The sequence below is a fragment of the Lissotriton vulgaris genome, chromosome 8 (genome assembly GCF_964263255.1).
Source record: "Lissotriton vulgaris chromosome 8, aLisVul1.2, whole genome shotgun sequence".
NCBI classification, from domain to species: Eukaryota; Metazoa; Chordata; class Amphibia; order Caudata; family Salamandridae; genus Lissotriton; species Lissotriton vulgaris.
This window is the reverse complement of record NC_141696.1, coordinates 41,547,349-41,563,201: the sequence shown is the minus strand read 5'-3', so window position 1 is coordinate 41,563,201 and position 15,853 is coordinate 41,547,349. Positions and strand designations below refer to the sequence as shown.

At 49.8% G+C, this 15,853-nt stretch overlaps 1 protein-coding gene across 1 annotated transcript in view; it reads left to right on the top strand.

The window, feature by feature from the left end:
* LOC147693345 (extracellular calcium-sensing receptor-like) overlaps positions 1-4,491 on the top strand; it is a 112,244-nt gene extending 107,753 nt beyond the window's left edge. Inside the window, exon 5 of the mRNA XM_086935944.1 lies at positions 3,566-4,491. Within this exon, the coding sequence (XP_086792070.1) occupies positions 3,566-4,491 (926 nt within the window). The remainder of the gene's footprint in view (positions 1-3,565) is intronic.
* Positions 4,492-15,853: the final 11,362 nt, after the last annotated feature.

Genomic DNA, 15,853 nt, shown 5'->3' with positions numbered 1-15,853 from the left:
AATTTTTACAATTTTCAGAAACTAATGAATTATTTTATTAACTACACTAATTAGAAAACACATAAAAATAAAATGCACTGCAATAAAATACTTATAAAATAACACTTAAAAATTACAATCTATGCAACAATAGATACTACAATATTTTTTATAACAATGGGCCTGTTTAGGATGGCGGTCAGACAGCTACCGAATGGCTGTTGGTGGCAGTCTAACCGACATCCAGCAGAGCTGTCCAACCGCTGCATTTTGATGCGGTCAGTCAGACCACATCGGTCGGAGAGACGGACCGATGCTTCTGATGGACTCAAGGAGCCAAACAGGCCATAGGTTGGACATATTCCCGACAATGGTAGTGGTGCCTGCGCAGGCACCGCCGTAGGGATTACAATGCCCATTACCAACATCCTTTCCATGGTGGTCTGACCTTCGTGGAAAGGCTTTTGGAAATGGACTTTGGCCCCCAGCCCCCCGGGGCTCCGCTCTGAGGCCTGGGTGCTCCTGTGGTGCCCCCCCAAAAAATCCATACCCCATGTGCCAGGCAACACATGGTTCCTGACACATAGTCATGGATGTTTAAAACAATCTCTTTTTCCATTGCGCTTGTGCTGCAGCTCTTTTCGGGCCACACCGCAAGCCGCAATGGAAAAAGCCACGATTCTGACCACCCACATGGAGGTGGCATCATAATTTGGCGGGTGGGCATGCCGACTGCTTGTGGGTCAGTCCAAATCCCGCTGCGATGGCAGTCGTACGCTCGTCCAACCGTCATCGTAATTGAGCTCTCTTTTCTTTTCTTCAATTAATCCTGCCCTCAATATTTTTGACTTCCCAATATTTTTAACATTACATTTTGATATCACAATACCTTTTATTTGCTATTTTTTCCAAACACCCTTTCCAGGCTTACTACCAAGAATCTTTGTGAGAAAAAAAACAGAACTACGTTCAGGCAAAGATGTAAATCTCTGCCTTCTTTTTTTAAAATGATTTTCCTTAAAAGAGCCAGATGTAAGAATGACAAAATATTTTGCAGTGCTTAAGAAAGAATGTCTTTCTTCTTCTCCCTGAAGGGATTGCTTCTAGGTGTTTCCACCTTTCATAAATTCTGAGGCTTGTTTTCATGGCCATCGCCATTCCCTAAGTGTGGGCCTCCCTTGGACCATAGCTGAGGTCCATGGGAAGTGAAAATGTGGAGCATATTTTGTCAAAAGAAAAGGTGCCCAATATGGAAAGACGCACAGCGACCGTGTGATTTGAGCTTATTGAGGCGAGTTTAATGACAAAGAGCACAATGCTGCTCCATAAAGATATTGAAGAGACAGCAGAATAAAGTAAAACTAGCTGCCAACTCTAGTCAGAATATAACGCTATCCAAAAGATGAAATATGTTGTTTCCCAAATGTTCAACTTTACCTAGCCAGCTTTTTCTGCTCCACATGTGTCCTCAACTAACCAGGAATCTCTGAGAAAAAAGGAAACCTGTGAGTCTCCTCCACCAGGTAGCACAACAAATGTATCAAGCATTGGTGTCAATACTGCATGGGAGCATAGAAGCCACTTCTCCTTTCACTGTGTCAGTACTGTCTTTGTTCTTAATTGTTGCAGAGGTGTGTACATGGTGTCTGGCATAGGATTTCTACTAGAAGCATGTCCATTATGACACAAAATGTTTGGAGAAATAACTATTCTCCAAGTTAGTGTTTGCTTCAAAGAGGCATTCATTGGTGCAAATCCTGGTCTGGCTATCACAGTAGAATGGGTTGGCATCAAAAACGATGGGTGCATGCGCTGAGCCACCTGAGGTCATGTATCCTGTACGGTGAAAGTCAGTGCAACAAATGATTTCTACTAATAAACTGCACCTACTCAATGCACAATAACTCTTGCACTGGTCAATAAACACCCTTCCAAGACTTTCTAGCACTTTGTGTGCTTTGCACTGGTGCAAGGTCTTGGTAGCTCCGCCCCGCGTATGTCAAACCGCACAGCAGGTGTTTTTATCGAGTTCCAAAACACTCAAAGATGGAATGGCACCAGAATATCATTATCAGAATATTGTGTCCTCAATATTGCTTACAAAGATATTGCCCCATTGAAGTTCATAACAAAGATTCAGAGCCTAAATTGTTTTGTAATAGATATTCAAGAAACCATATTTTTGTTATATTACATTTTTTATGTACATAATTATAACATTAAAACTCAAGTACACCATGGTGCCAGGACAGTCTTAACACTCAATCCAAAACAGGCAAGGATGAAATATACCATGAAGGTCATAAATTAACAGGTATGGTTTCAACCTTTTTTGAAAATTCATATAGTCATGGATTATTCTAAGACAAACAGGAAAATAATCCTGAGCATAGAGCCAAGATTCCTAGTGGTTATCCCTCTACAGTGGGCTTTTTTTCAAGTGAATCTTTAGCAAGTGTAACTAGCCTGAGTCGGAAGTGTTGTGAGAATATGATATGAGAGGGCGATTCACAGGAATATTACACCACTGTGATGAGAGGCCTCCGGCACATTGCACAGTACTTTAGATGATATCGCTGCTTAACGGAAGCCATTGTAAGACTGGTGAGCCATTGAGCCATTGAGACATAATCATATATTCTGAGCCCACAGAGAAGCAGTACAGCCTTATTCTGGATTCTATGAGGTTTTCTAACCTGTATCTACCTTGAGACATTAGTACTCTTAGAACATCAGTAAGGTAGTCAGGTCAGTCCACTTGTGTGCAATGTCTGGCATGCAAGGCACTTTTATTGATTAAATGAAGGGCCTTTTGTCTCAATCTTAGTTTAATGCAGGGCAGTGCATGCCTAGGTTAAGGCTTTAGTAAGTTGGAAGTAATGATAGTCGACTAATTAGACACCCTACCTAAAACATTAGTTATGTGCTAAGGATTCTGAGCCTTCTACAGGAACCTGTGCTTTTTGGCAGCCTAGAGCTATTGGGCTTGTCAATGTTTGCAAGAGCCCAGAAGACCTTTCAGGACAAACACTAAAACATACAGGATCTGCTTCCGTCATGATCCAGACACACTTCTGCAGTGAGGTGCTATTCAGTCCTCTAGAACCACGAGAATGACTCCTTGGTCATCGTGGGGTACCTCACCCCATCAAGAGGTGTATGAAGAGTTTGGGATACAAATTGTTAGTCTATGTAAGTGCACCACAAACTTCTGAGTTTATGTCAAAAGATGTTGTCTAAAATATGGGGAAGCAATGTTTTATCACCAACTGTTGTGCCATGATGTGTTACGTTGTTTGGTTGATATGGTGCACATGTGTGAGGTTGTACTGGTTTGTATTCATGAGTTGGTGTACTGTGTGACTGATTTGTTGTACTTTTTATATACACTGCTCTCCATCTGCTTAAGGATATACCAACACCCGCCTTAAATCCTCTTTCATGTTATAGTGGTGAAAGTGTTTTCACAAGTCACTCAATATTTGGCCACAGATGACATGTAATGGCAACCCAACCTTTCTTTATGTTCCAGCACTTTGTTCCAGCCTTACTTTTTCCTTGCCTCTTAATGTTTTTTCTTTTACAGGAACTGTCAAATGTTTAAAGTGTCCAGAGAGCCAGTGGCCCAATGATAGGCATGATCAATGCATCCAAAAAGTTACTGAGTATCTAAATTATGACGAACCCCTGGGACAAACACTCACCATTGCTGCCACCCTCCTGACCTTCTTCACTGCTTCTGTCTTGGGAATCTTTATCAAGTACAGACACACTCCAATCGTGAAAGCCAACAACCGAGGTCTCAGTTACCTGCTCCTCCTTGCGCTCATATTCTGTTTCCTCTGCTCTTTCCTTTTCTTTGGCAGTCCCATGACGCTCACCTGCATGCTCCGACAAACCATATTTGGGATTATTTTTTCCATCAGTGTCTCTAGTGTTCTTGCCAAAACTATTCTTGTTGTTCTTGCCTTTAAAACAACAAATCCCAGCAGCTCTGCAAGGAAGTGGCTGGGATCAAAGACACCAATCCTCATAGTGTTCTTGTGTTCATCCATCCAAATCCTGATCTGCGGTGTTTGGCTGATGAAGTCTCCTCCATTTCCAGAACTGAACATGAAGTCTTACAATGAGAAGATCATATTTGAGTGTAATGAAGGAGACACCATCTTTTTCTACTGCATGCTGGGATACATGGGCCTCCTCGCCACAGTCAGCTTTATTGTGGCCTTTGTTTCAAGGAATCTGCCTGGAACCTTCAATGAGGCCAAGCTGATCACCTTCAGTATGCTGGTGTTTGTCAGTGTGTGGATCTCTTTCATCCCGGCGTATTTGAGCACACGGGGGAAGTACATGGTAGCCGTGGAGGTGTTTGCTATCCTGTGCTCCAGCACTGGACTTCTCGGATGTGTATTCTTCCCCAAGTGTTATATCATTCTATTGAGACCCAATAGCAGTACTCGAAAACTCCTGGTAGGAAAAACACATCTAGCTAATAAAAAAAATATGACATAAGTATTGATTTGTTAAACTGTACGAATCTGAAATGAAAAGAGGTAGATTATGAATGCAATACCCCCTTGAAAAGAAGAATGCTTGCCGTCATTCCCCTTTGTTGAGTGAAGCTGGAGTTTTGTCAAAACAGCATTTTTTTCCAACATTCAAATTCTAACATCCTCTTCAAGCCCTTTCTTCTTCAGCCATTACATGTGTGGTTGTCCTTGCCACCAGGAAGGCTTTCTTTAGATGCAGTTGATTTTCTGTTTTGACCTGTTCTTTTATCTCCAGAGTTGGAATACCCTTTCTGCATATTTCAGACTATAAACGCGTCACTTGAAGACTGGGAGGGTCCAAAACCTGGGTATGACCATGTGCAGCCCGCATTAAGCTGAAATTATGTATTTCAACAAGAACAACAAGATGTGCCTGAGTGTGTAGCTGAGCTGACTAAATTCTGCTGACCCAGCATAGCAATAAGCATTGATTATTGCTTAACTTTAATAGCTAACACTGATCTGCAGCTCATACGTTTGTATGCGGCATCTTCATACCTCCTCACAACGAGGCTCTGCACAAGTCAACCATCCACAAGCCTGCCTCTCCGCTTCACACATAATATGATTTTGCATCTCAGGTTAGGTAGAATGTTATCCTTTTACAACACTTGTGTAACAGTTTTAATAGCTTGGTATTGCATTAGACCCCATGACTGTCCTGAAGGTAATTCACAGTTCAGGAACATCAACATGTTCTAAGTGATAATTGTATGAAATGATTACAGAGCTGAAATTTATTAAAAAAACACCAAGAAACATTTTTGCCTGGATCGAATAATGATGTCACAATCCCCAATTGTATCACTATCAAAGCTCACATAGTCTGTAGAGGGAAATACACACATACTGTGAGATTTATGGAAAACCGGCCAACTAGAGGGAGGAAGTTAGTGATCCTGCCTTTCAAGCAGGGAAAAAATGACTGCTATGAAATGAGACCCTCATAGAAAAGAGGCACTAGCCGCATGCATTAAACTGGCCCTCGAGGACGGATGGAGGATTGTCAAAACTCAGTTCCAAATAGGAGGTGAATTTGAAAGGCACACTAGTATATTAGGGTGGAATTCCGTGTGCTTTCCTTGGGTCTCTTTGGTTTGGAATGTGAAATAATAATAATACTGAGTGATAAGGCTGGTGTATCCATTCCGCATAACGGCCTTTATTTGGAAGAGTGGATTTGAGAATGTCCAGTTAGCTAGTAACCAGGCCTCTCTAACTTGGGTATTTTTGATGGGCAATTCTACACACTGCCTCCATATCACAGATATGTTGGCTGACTATTGTGGTGAAGGTCTTTGAAAGATTATCTGAGTCAGCCTCTGAAGAAGAGATGGGATATTGACCATATCTATGCAGGTTTACTTCATTCACATGTCTAATGATCATGTAACTTGAAACCTGGCTCTAGTGTGTTCTAGGGGTAAAATATCAGTCCTGATCCTCCTTTTTGGCTTTCCTATCTTTGCTCCTCCCAGTTTTCTACTTACTTTAACTTCCCTCTAAGTGCTCCAGTCAGGGAGTCTAGGTGAGGGGCGGAAAGGTTAAGGGTGTCCTCCATGTTTGGGGCTGATATGGCTAAGAAAAGGACACGTACCAGCACCCATGCCCTCATCTAGAACGTTGCCTAGTTGTCTTTCCCTCCATCTCACCTTTGTCTGGACACCTTCACACACCTTCTTCCTGTTGTCCTTAAGCAGCCCACAAAGATGTATTGCATGGAAATACGCAGATTTTCTCTTTGGTAGGAACCAAGAGCTTAATAGTGACAGGATAAGTCAGAGAACACCCAATAGATTCTGATAGCAACAATCAACCACCCACAACCCATCTCACTCAATACTAAAAGGAAATACAAGCGGTGCATGAGCAAACCTGTCATCTTTTACTACGACAGGATGCTTAAAACATTGTAAATTCTTGACATGACTTACAGTAACAATTTATACCTTGATTTTCTTTAATATTGTCCATCCAATCAGGTCACACTAGTATATATTACGGTCTCATGACTGGATACTTTAAAACATTATACATTCTCTTGTTTGAAAACAATATATGGTTTGCTTTGGGAATCCAGACCAACTCCATGAATCCCTGTCCCTGCCCTCCTCTTCAGTTATTCAAAACCCACAACATGCTCACAGACAGGACCACTACCAAAAACAGCATCTACCCAAATAATAAAGTAACCTTGGTTTACCCAGTGATTCATCACTCACCTCAATAGATTAACCCTTATACAGTGTCTCCGGTGGTTAAGCTCTGCCTCCAGGATTTGCCCTCAGTCCCTCTGGGAGAACTCCATATGGTATGTGCTGGGGTATGATCAGCCCCCATTTGCCTCTTCCTCTTTCAAATTAACTGTGACCAGAACACACTTTTATGTCATAGGTTTCTGGTGGTTTAACAGTTCCTCCAATTAGTTACTCGCCTGTCACTCCTAGGTAACTACAACACAATACTCCTTGTTGGTTTCACTGTGCCCTATTGGGACCTCCATCTCTTGCTCCCAGGTAGAATTCATTGAGAACATTTTGGCAGTAGATTTCCCACTTCTTTCTACTGGGTAAACTCCATGTAATACTACTGATGAGCACTGTAAGAAAATCCCTTTTGCATGGTCAACCCTCACATTTTGCTGAATTTTGCTGACCACTAGGGCGCTGCTATCTAGCACCCAGTAAATATATATATATATAAATATATAAATATAAATATTAAAAAAATATAGAATTGGTAAGCTCTGATTGACATATTTAACTTACGTATACCATCCTAGCATATGGTCCTCTTTGCACCCAGAGGGTGTAATTTAAATGTCACTTGTGGACTGCAATACCTATTGTTCCTCCACTAAAGTGACAAAGAAAAGCGTTTCTGTAGCTCAGGGTTCTGTTTTAAAACGGCAAATTCAACTTAGCCAACCAAAACTTTTACCAGGCTTAAACCTTCATTTTTAATACTTATATGTCACCCCTATCCTTAAGGTATGCCTTAAATGCCCAAAGGTCAGAGCGCATAGTATTTAAAAAGTGGGGCATGTCTATTTACATTTTATATGCCCTATCAGTGAAAAATCTCCAAAGTCGTTTTTCACTGTGGCAAATCTGGCTAGTCCAAACAAAAGCACTGTGCTACATGATAACACCTTATGATGCCTGATCTCAGTATAAGAATAAGTAGGCATATGATTCAAGGACTCAAATTATTAGTAATTTAAAATCCAATCTAATGGTCAAGTCAGAGTTTTAAATTACTAGTTTCAAACAGTCACTTTTAGAAAGTTAGCATTTTCCTGATTAACCACTTGGCTGCTAGGCGTTTTCCCCCCTGTGCTGGAAATTGCCATTTTAGTGGCACCATGACGTGCTCAGCTCGTCATCAGCACACGACACCCGTGGATGATGATGAGCTGAGCTCGTCATCAGCATCGAAGGGGTTAAAGCCTCCATTAATCTTTTCAGAGTGAATGCCCAACTGTGACCTGCAAACCTGCTGGGAGGTGTGAATGGCTCTCATGCAAGGGAACAATAAATCTTGGCTAGGAGGAGGTGTGATCTCATCCTGACAGGGTAGCCTGGGGAATGTGCCCTCCAAATGCACAAGCTTCAAAGGGGCATCTCCTGTCACAGGTAGATGTAACTCACACCTAGGCTTTTCCCTGCCATTGTCTGTCCAAGTAACCAGACTGACACCAATCCCAGTGAGGGAAAACCTGTTCTAGAACAGGTTTGCAGGGAGAGTTCCCCATTTCCCTATGGCACACCTTAGGGTCCGGCACACGGGAAAAAAGGCTCTGCCATATTGGTCTTAGATAGAGAGGGGTATTGTGGGATAGTTTACAATAGAACACAAGGAAAGTTATGCAAAAGTCAGTCGAGGCACCCCTGGGTACTTTTAGACAAATGGTTTGGCAGTGGCCAGTAGCCTTCCCCACCCACAACGTACTAGGCAAGAATGTAGCAAGCACCCTCGGTACCCTATTCAGATCATCTCTGGACCTGTGAAAGACAGAAGGACTGTCCCTGCTGTTGAACCTGTGGAGAGAAACCCCAAGGGCTGGGCCTGATCTCCACTTGTACCCAGGGCAGAACAGTATACTCCAAGGGCTAGCTAGCTAGCCTCCAGTGAAGCTCCAGCAACACAAAATCTGTAAGAAGCCCTCAACTTCAAGAGCCCATTTGACAAGTTCCAGCTGGGTTTGCCCTAGACCTTGTTGGTGCTTTCTGGAATATTGAGCTATTGAGCCCTAACTCCATGTGGTGCTGCTCAAAAGGTCCTGAATCCTTGCTGGTGTTAGAGTGTACTTGTGGCCCCTTAACAATGGCAGGACTGCACACTTAGAATATTTTTTTGAACTTTATGCAAAAAGAAGCAGAGGCTACCACCAGAACACTGCCAAGACACAGCAGCCAAAGTCGAACTGACGGTGGGATTCAACTTTCTGGTTTTCCCTGTTGGTCCTGACTTCAAGAATGCTTCTAAATCTTAACAGTGAGGATTTCACTGAGACCGACACCACGAAGCACCGTGATGAAGCCTTCCTGTGTAGAGACTTCGTGCTACACCTGCTCAAGATATTCCTGCCTTGGACATTGAGAGCCTTGAACTTCCCACAGGAGCCGAGGCTCCCACCGAGGTCCCATGCTTCACCTGACCCATATCGATGAGCTCCTGTTTGGATCCAGCTGGGATCCCAACCCAACACCAACTTCACTGACAAGGTTTTTTTTTAAGAATAACAACTAAGTTGAATGGTAAACTTTCTACTTCGATGAATCCGGTCCCTGTATTCGACTCTTGCGCCATTGTGGTTAGCCTTAACGTTTGACTTTCACCGAGTCTAGTGCAACCATGTGCAGGCGGTTGGCACTTTTTGCTTTTTGGGGCTAGAAACAACTAAGAATTTGAAAAATCATATATATAGTTTCCTACATCACATTTTTGTTTTTTGGTTGTCTATTTGTTCATTAACCTTTCCCTATTTTTGTAAATTGGAGTATGATTTGTATTGTGTTATTTTCTCCTACTTTTTAACTGACCTACCCTTCCCCCTAGTGCCTGCAGCCTCAGACCTGCACCTCTTCTCGGTGCCTCCGGCCTCAGACCTGCACCTCCTTCTGGTGCCTCAAACCTCAGGCCTGCACCTCTTCCTGGTGCCTCCAACCTCAGACCTGCTCCTCCTCCTGGTGCCCCCAGCCAGGCCTGCAAGTCCTCCTGGTGCCTCTAGCCTCAGACCTGCACCTGCTCCTGGTGCCTCCAGCCTCAGACATGCACCTTCTACTGATGCCTCCGGCCTCAGACCTGCACCTCCTCCTGGTCCCTCCAACCTCAGACCTGAACCTCTTCCTGGTGCCTCCACCCTCAGACCTGCACCTCTTCCTGGTGCCTCCAACCTCAGACCTGCACCTGCTCCTGGTGCCTCCAGCCTCAGACATGCACCTTCTACCGATGCCTCCAGCCTCAGACCTGCCTCTCTTCCGGGTGCCTCCAACCTCGACCTGCACCTCTTTCTGGTGCCTCCAGCCTCAGACCGGCACCTGCTCCTGGTGCCTCCAGCCTCAGACATGCACCTCCTACTGATGCCTCCAGCCTCAGACCTGCCTCTCTCCCTGGTGCCTCCAGCCTCAGACCTGCACCTCCTCCTGGTGCCTCAAACCTCGGACCTGCACCTGCTCCTGGTGCCTCCAGCCTCAGACATGCACCTTCTACTGATACCTCCAGCCTCAGACCTGCCTCTCTTCTGGGTGCCTCCAACCTCTAATGCACCTCTTCCTGGTGCCCCCAGCCTCAGACCTGCACCTGCTCCTGGTGCCTCCAGCCTCAGACTTGCACCTTCTTCTGATGCCTCCAGCCTCAAACCTGCCTCTCTCCCGGGTGCCTCCAGCCTCCAGCCTCAGACCTGCACCTGCTCCTGGTGCCTCCAGCCTCAGACATGCACCTTCTACTGATGCCTCCAGACTCAGACCTGCCTCTCTCCCGGATGCCTCCAGCCTCCAGCCTCAGACCTGCACCTGCTCCTGGTGCCTCCAACCTCAGACATACACCTTCTACTGATGCCTCCAGCCTCAGACCTGCCTCTCTCCCAGGTGCCTCCAGCCTCCAGCCACAGACCTGCACCTGCTCCTGGTGCCTCCAGCCTCAGACCTGCATCTCCTACTGATGCCTCCAGCCTCCAGTCTCAGACCTGCACCTCCTCCTGGTGCCTCCAACTTCAGATCTGACCTCCTCCTGGTGCCTCCAACCTCAGACCTGCACCTCTTCCTGGTGCCCCCAGCCTCAGACCTGCACCTCTTCCTGGTGCCTCCAGGCTCAGACATGCACCTTCTACTGATGCCTCCAGCCTCAGACCTGCCTCTCTCCCGGGTGCCTCCAGCCTCCAGCCTCAGACATGCACCTGCTCCCGGTTCCTCCAGCCTTAGACATGCATCTCCTACTGATGCCTCCAGCCTAAGACCTGCCTCTCTCCCGGGTGCCTCCAGCCTCCAGCCTCAGACCTGCACCTCCTCCTGGTGCCTCCAACCTCACATCTGACCTCCTCCTGGTGCCTCCAACCTCAGACCTGCACCTGCTCCTGGTGCCTCCAGCCTCAAACCTGCCTCTCTTCCGGGTGCCTCCAACCTCAGACCTGCACCTGCTCCTGGTGCCTCCAGCCTCAGACATGCACCTTCTACCGATGCCTCCAGCCTCAGACCTGCCTCTCTTCCGGGTGCCTCCAACCTCGACCTGCACCTCTTTCTGGTGCCTCCAGCCTCAGACCTGCGCCTGCTCCTGGTGCCTCCAGCCTCAGACATGCACCTCCTACTGATGCCTCCAGCCTCAGACCTGCCTCTCTACCTGGTGCCTCCAGCCTCAGACCTGCACCTCCTCCTGGTCCCTCCAACCTCAGACCTGCACCTCTTCCTGGTGCCTCTAACCTCGACCTGCACCTCTTTCTGGTGCCTCCAGCCTCAGACCTGCACCTGCTCCTGGTGCCTCCAGCCTCAGACCTGCCACTCTCCCGGGTGCCTCCAGCCTCAGACCTGCACCTGCTCCTGGTGCCTCCACCCTCAGACCTGCACCTCTTCCTGGTGCCTCCAACCTCAGACCTGCACCTGCATCTGGTGCCTCCAGCCTCAGACATGCACCTTATACTGATGCCTCCAGCCTCAGACCTGCCTCTCTCCCGGGTGCCTCCAACCTCAGACCTGCACCTCCTCCTGATGCCTCCAACCTCAGACCTGCACCTCTTCCTGGTGCCTCCAACCTCAGACCTGCTCCTCCTCCTGGTGCCCCCAGCAAGTCCTGCAAGTCCTCCTGGTGCCTCTAGCCTCAGACCTGCACCTGCTCCTGGTGCCTCCAGCCTCAGACATGCACCTTCTACTGATGCCTCCGGCCTCAGACCTGCCTCTCTTCCGGGTGCCTCCTACCTCAGACCTGCACCTCCTCCTGATGCCTCCAACCTCAGACCTGCACCTGCTCCTGGTGCCTCCAGCCTCAGACATGCACCTTCTACTGATGCCTCCAGCCTCAGACCTGCCTCTCTCCCGGGTGCCTCCAGCCTCCAGCCTCAGACCTGCACCTCCTCCTGGTCCCTCCAACCTCAGACCTGCACCTCTTCCTGGTGCCTTCACCCTCAGACCTGCACCTCTTCCTGGTGCCTCCAACCTCAGACCTGCACCTGCTCCTGGTGTCTCCAGCCTCAGACATGCACCTTCTACCGATGCCTCCAGCCTCAGACCTGCCTCTCTTCCGGGTGCCTCCAACCTCGACCTGCACCTCTTTCTGGTGCCTCCAGCCTCAGACCTGCACCTGCTCCTGGTGCCTCCAGCCTCAGACATGCACCTCCTACTGATGCCTCCAGCCTTAGACCTGCCTCTCTCCCTGGTGCCTCCAGCCTCAGACCTGCACCTCCTCCTGGTGCCTCAAACCTCAGACCTGCACCTGCTCCTGGTGCCTCCAGCCTCAGACATGCACCTTCTACTGATGCCTCCAGCCTCAGACCTGCCTCTCTTCCGGGTGCCTCCAACCTCGAACTGCACCTCTTCCTGGTGCCCCCAGCCTCAGACCTGCACCTGCTCCTGGTGCCTCCAGCCTCAGACATGCACCTTCTACTGATGCCTCCAGCCTCAGACCTGCCTCTCTCCCGGGTGCCTCCAGCCTCCAGCCTCAGATTTGCACCTGCTCCTGGTGCCTCCAGCCTCAGACATGCACCTTCTACTGATGCCTCCAGCCTCAGACCTGCCTCTCTCCCGGGTGCCTCCAGCCTCCAGCCTCAAACCTGCACCTGGTGCCTCCAGCCTCAGACATGCACCTTCTCCTGATGCCTCCAGCCTCAGACCTGCCTCTCTCCCAGGTGCCTCCAGCTTCCAGCCTCAGACCTGCACCTGCTCCTGGTGCCTCCAGCCTCAGACATGCATCTCCTACTGATGCCTCCAGCCTCAGACCTGCCTCTCTCCCGGGTGCCTCCAGCCTCCAGTCTCAGACCTGCACCTCCTCCTGGTGCCTCCAACCTCAGATCTGACCTCCTCCTGGTGCCTCCAACCTCAGACCTGCACCTCTTCCTGGTGCCCCCAGCCTCAGACCTGCACCTTCTTCTACTGATGCCTCCAGCCTCAGACCTGCCTCTCTCCCGGGTGCCTCCAGCCTCCAGCCTCCAGCCTCAGACCTGCACCTGCTCCCGGTGCCTCCAGCCTCAGACATGCATCTCCTACTGATGCCTCCAGCCTCAGACCTGCCTCTCTTCCAGGTGCCTCCAACCTCAGACCTGCACCAGCTCCTGGTGCCTCCAGCCTCAGACATGCACCTTCTACCGATGCCTCCAGCCTCAGACCTGCCTCTCTTCCGGGTGCCTCCAACCTCGACCTGCACCTCTTTCTGGTCCCTCCAACCTCAGACCTGCACCTCTTCCTGGTTCCTCCAACCTCGACCTGCACCTTTTTCTGGTGCCTCCAGCCTCAGACATGCACCTCCTACTGATGCCTCCAGCCTCCAGCCTCAGACCTGCACCTGCTCCTGGTGCCTCCACCCTCAGACCTGCACCTCCTCCTGGCCCCTCCAACCTCAGACCTGCACCTCTTCCTGGTTCCTCCAACCTCGACCTGCACCTCTTTCTGGTGCCTCCAGCCTCAGACCTGCACCTGCTCCTGGTGCCTCCAGCCTCAGACCTGCCACTCTCCCGGGTGCCTCCAGCCTCAGACCTGCACCTGCTCCTGGTGCCTCCACCCTCAGACCTGCACCTCTTCCTGGTGCCTCCAACCTCAGACCTGCACCTGCATCTGGTGCCTCCAACCTCAGACCTGCACCTGCTCCTGGTGCCTCCAACCTCATATCTGACCTCCTCCTGGTGCCTCCAACCTCAGACCTGCACCTCTTCCTGGTGCCTCCAACCTCAGACCTGCACCTCTTCCTGGTGCCTCCAACCTCGACCTGCACCTCTTTCTGGTGCCTCCAGCCTCAGACCTGCACCTGCTCCTGGTGCCTCCAGCCTCAGACCTGCCACTCTCCCGGGTGCCTCCAGCCTCAGACCTGCACCTGCTCCTGGTGCCTCCACCCTCAGACCTGCACCTCTTCCTGGTGCCTCCAACCTCAGACCTGCACCTGCTCCTGGTGCCTCCAGCCTCAGACATGCACCTTCTACTGATGCCTCCAGCCTCAGACCTGCCTCTCTTCCGGGTGCCTCCAACCTCAGACCTGCACCTCCTCCTGATGCCTCCAACCTCAGACCTGCACCTCTTCCCGGTGCCTCCAACCTCAGACCTGCACCTCTTCCTGGTGCCTCCAAACTCAGACCTGCACCTCCTCCGGATGCCTCCAACCTCAGACCTGCACCTCTTCCTGGTGCCTCCAGCCTCAGACCTGCTCCTCCTTCTGGTGCCTCCAACCTCGACCTGCACCTCCTACTGATGCCTCCAGCCTCAGACCTGCCTCTCTCCCGGGTGCCTTCAACCTCGACCTGCACCTCCTCCTGGTGCCTCAAACCTCAGACCAGCACCTCTTCCTGGTGCCTCCAGCCTCAGACCTGCACCTGCTCCTGGTGCCTCCAGCCTCAGACCTGCCTCTCTCCCGGGTGCCTTCAACCTCGACCTGCACCTCCTCCTGGTGCCTCAAACCTCAGACCAGCACCTCTTCCTGGTGCCTCCAGCCTCAGACCTGCACCTGCTCCTGGTGCCTCCAACCTCAGACCTGCACCTGCTCCTGATGCCTCCAACCTCAGACCTGCACCTCCTTCTGGTGCCTCCAACCTCAGACCTGCACCTCCTACTGATGCCTCCAGCCTCAGACCTGCCTCTCTTCCGAGTGCCTCCAACCTCAGACCTGCACCTCCTCCTGATGCCTCCAACCTCAGACCTGCACCTCCTTCTGGTGCCTCCAGCCTCAGACCTGCACTTGCTCCTGGTGCCTCCTGCCTCAGACCTGCACCTGCTCCTGGTGCCTCCACCCTCAGACCTGCACCTGCTCCTGGTGCCTCCAACCTCATATCTGACCTCCTCCTGGTGCCTCCAACCTCAGACCTGCACCTCTTCCTGGTGCCTCCAACCTCAGACCTGCACCTCCTCCTGATGCCTCCAACCTCAGACCTGCACCTCCTTCTGGTGCCTCCAGCCTCAGACCTGCAGCTGCTCCTGGTGCCTCCTGCCTCAGACCTGCACCTGCTCCTGGTGCCTCCACCCTCAGACCTGCACCTCCTCCTGGTGTCTCCAGCCTCAGACCTGCACCTGCTCCTGGTGCCTCCAACCTCATATCTGGCCTCCTCCTGGTGCCTCCAACCTCAGACCTGCACCTCTTCCTGGTGCCTCTAACCTCAGACCTGCCTCTCTTCCTGGTGCTCCAGCCTCAGACCTGGACCCAACCTTTTTGCCTTGTTTTTCTAATCGACAAAGATCCATCTGCGGCTCAACACGTGACTTCCTTTGTAGCCATTTGCTTAGATCTCCTAAATATGCTGAATAAAGTTTTTGTCCATCTTCGGCCACTCAACTAAAAAAACTCTGCAGCCGCATGATTTTCAACCTTGCAGGGAAGGCGAGCCTTTCAGGACACCTTTCAAGTATTCACTGCATCCCTATTTAAAGTCCTGTCCTCTGAATGGGCCTTAATGCTCTCAATAATCTCGGTCCCTTTCATCTCAAGTCATAAGTTCTCGTTCTAGCTCAGTTCTCGTGCTCTTCTCTCCTCCAGGCGACTCTTGCTGCCGTCCCTCGCATCCATCGCACAGAATCGGGGCTCTCTTTCCTATTCAGCAGCGATCAGCTGGGATCTTCCTTCTTCGCTCCTCCATCAACCATCAAAACTTCACTCTTTAAAATAAACTCCTAGGACCTGACTATTCCAGCCTCCCT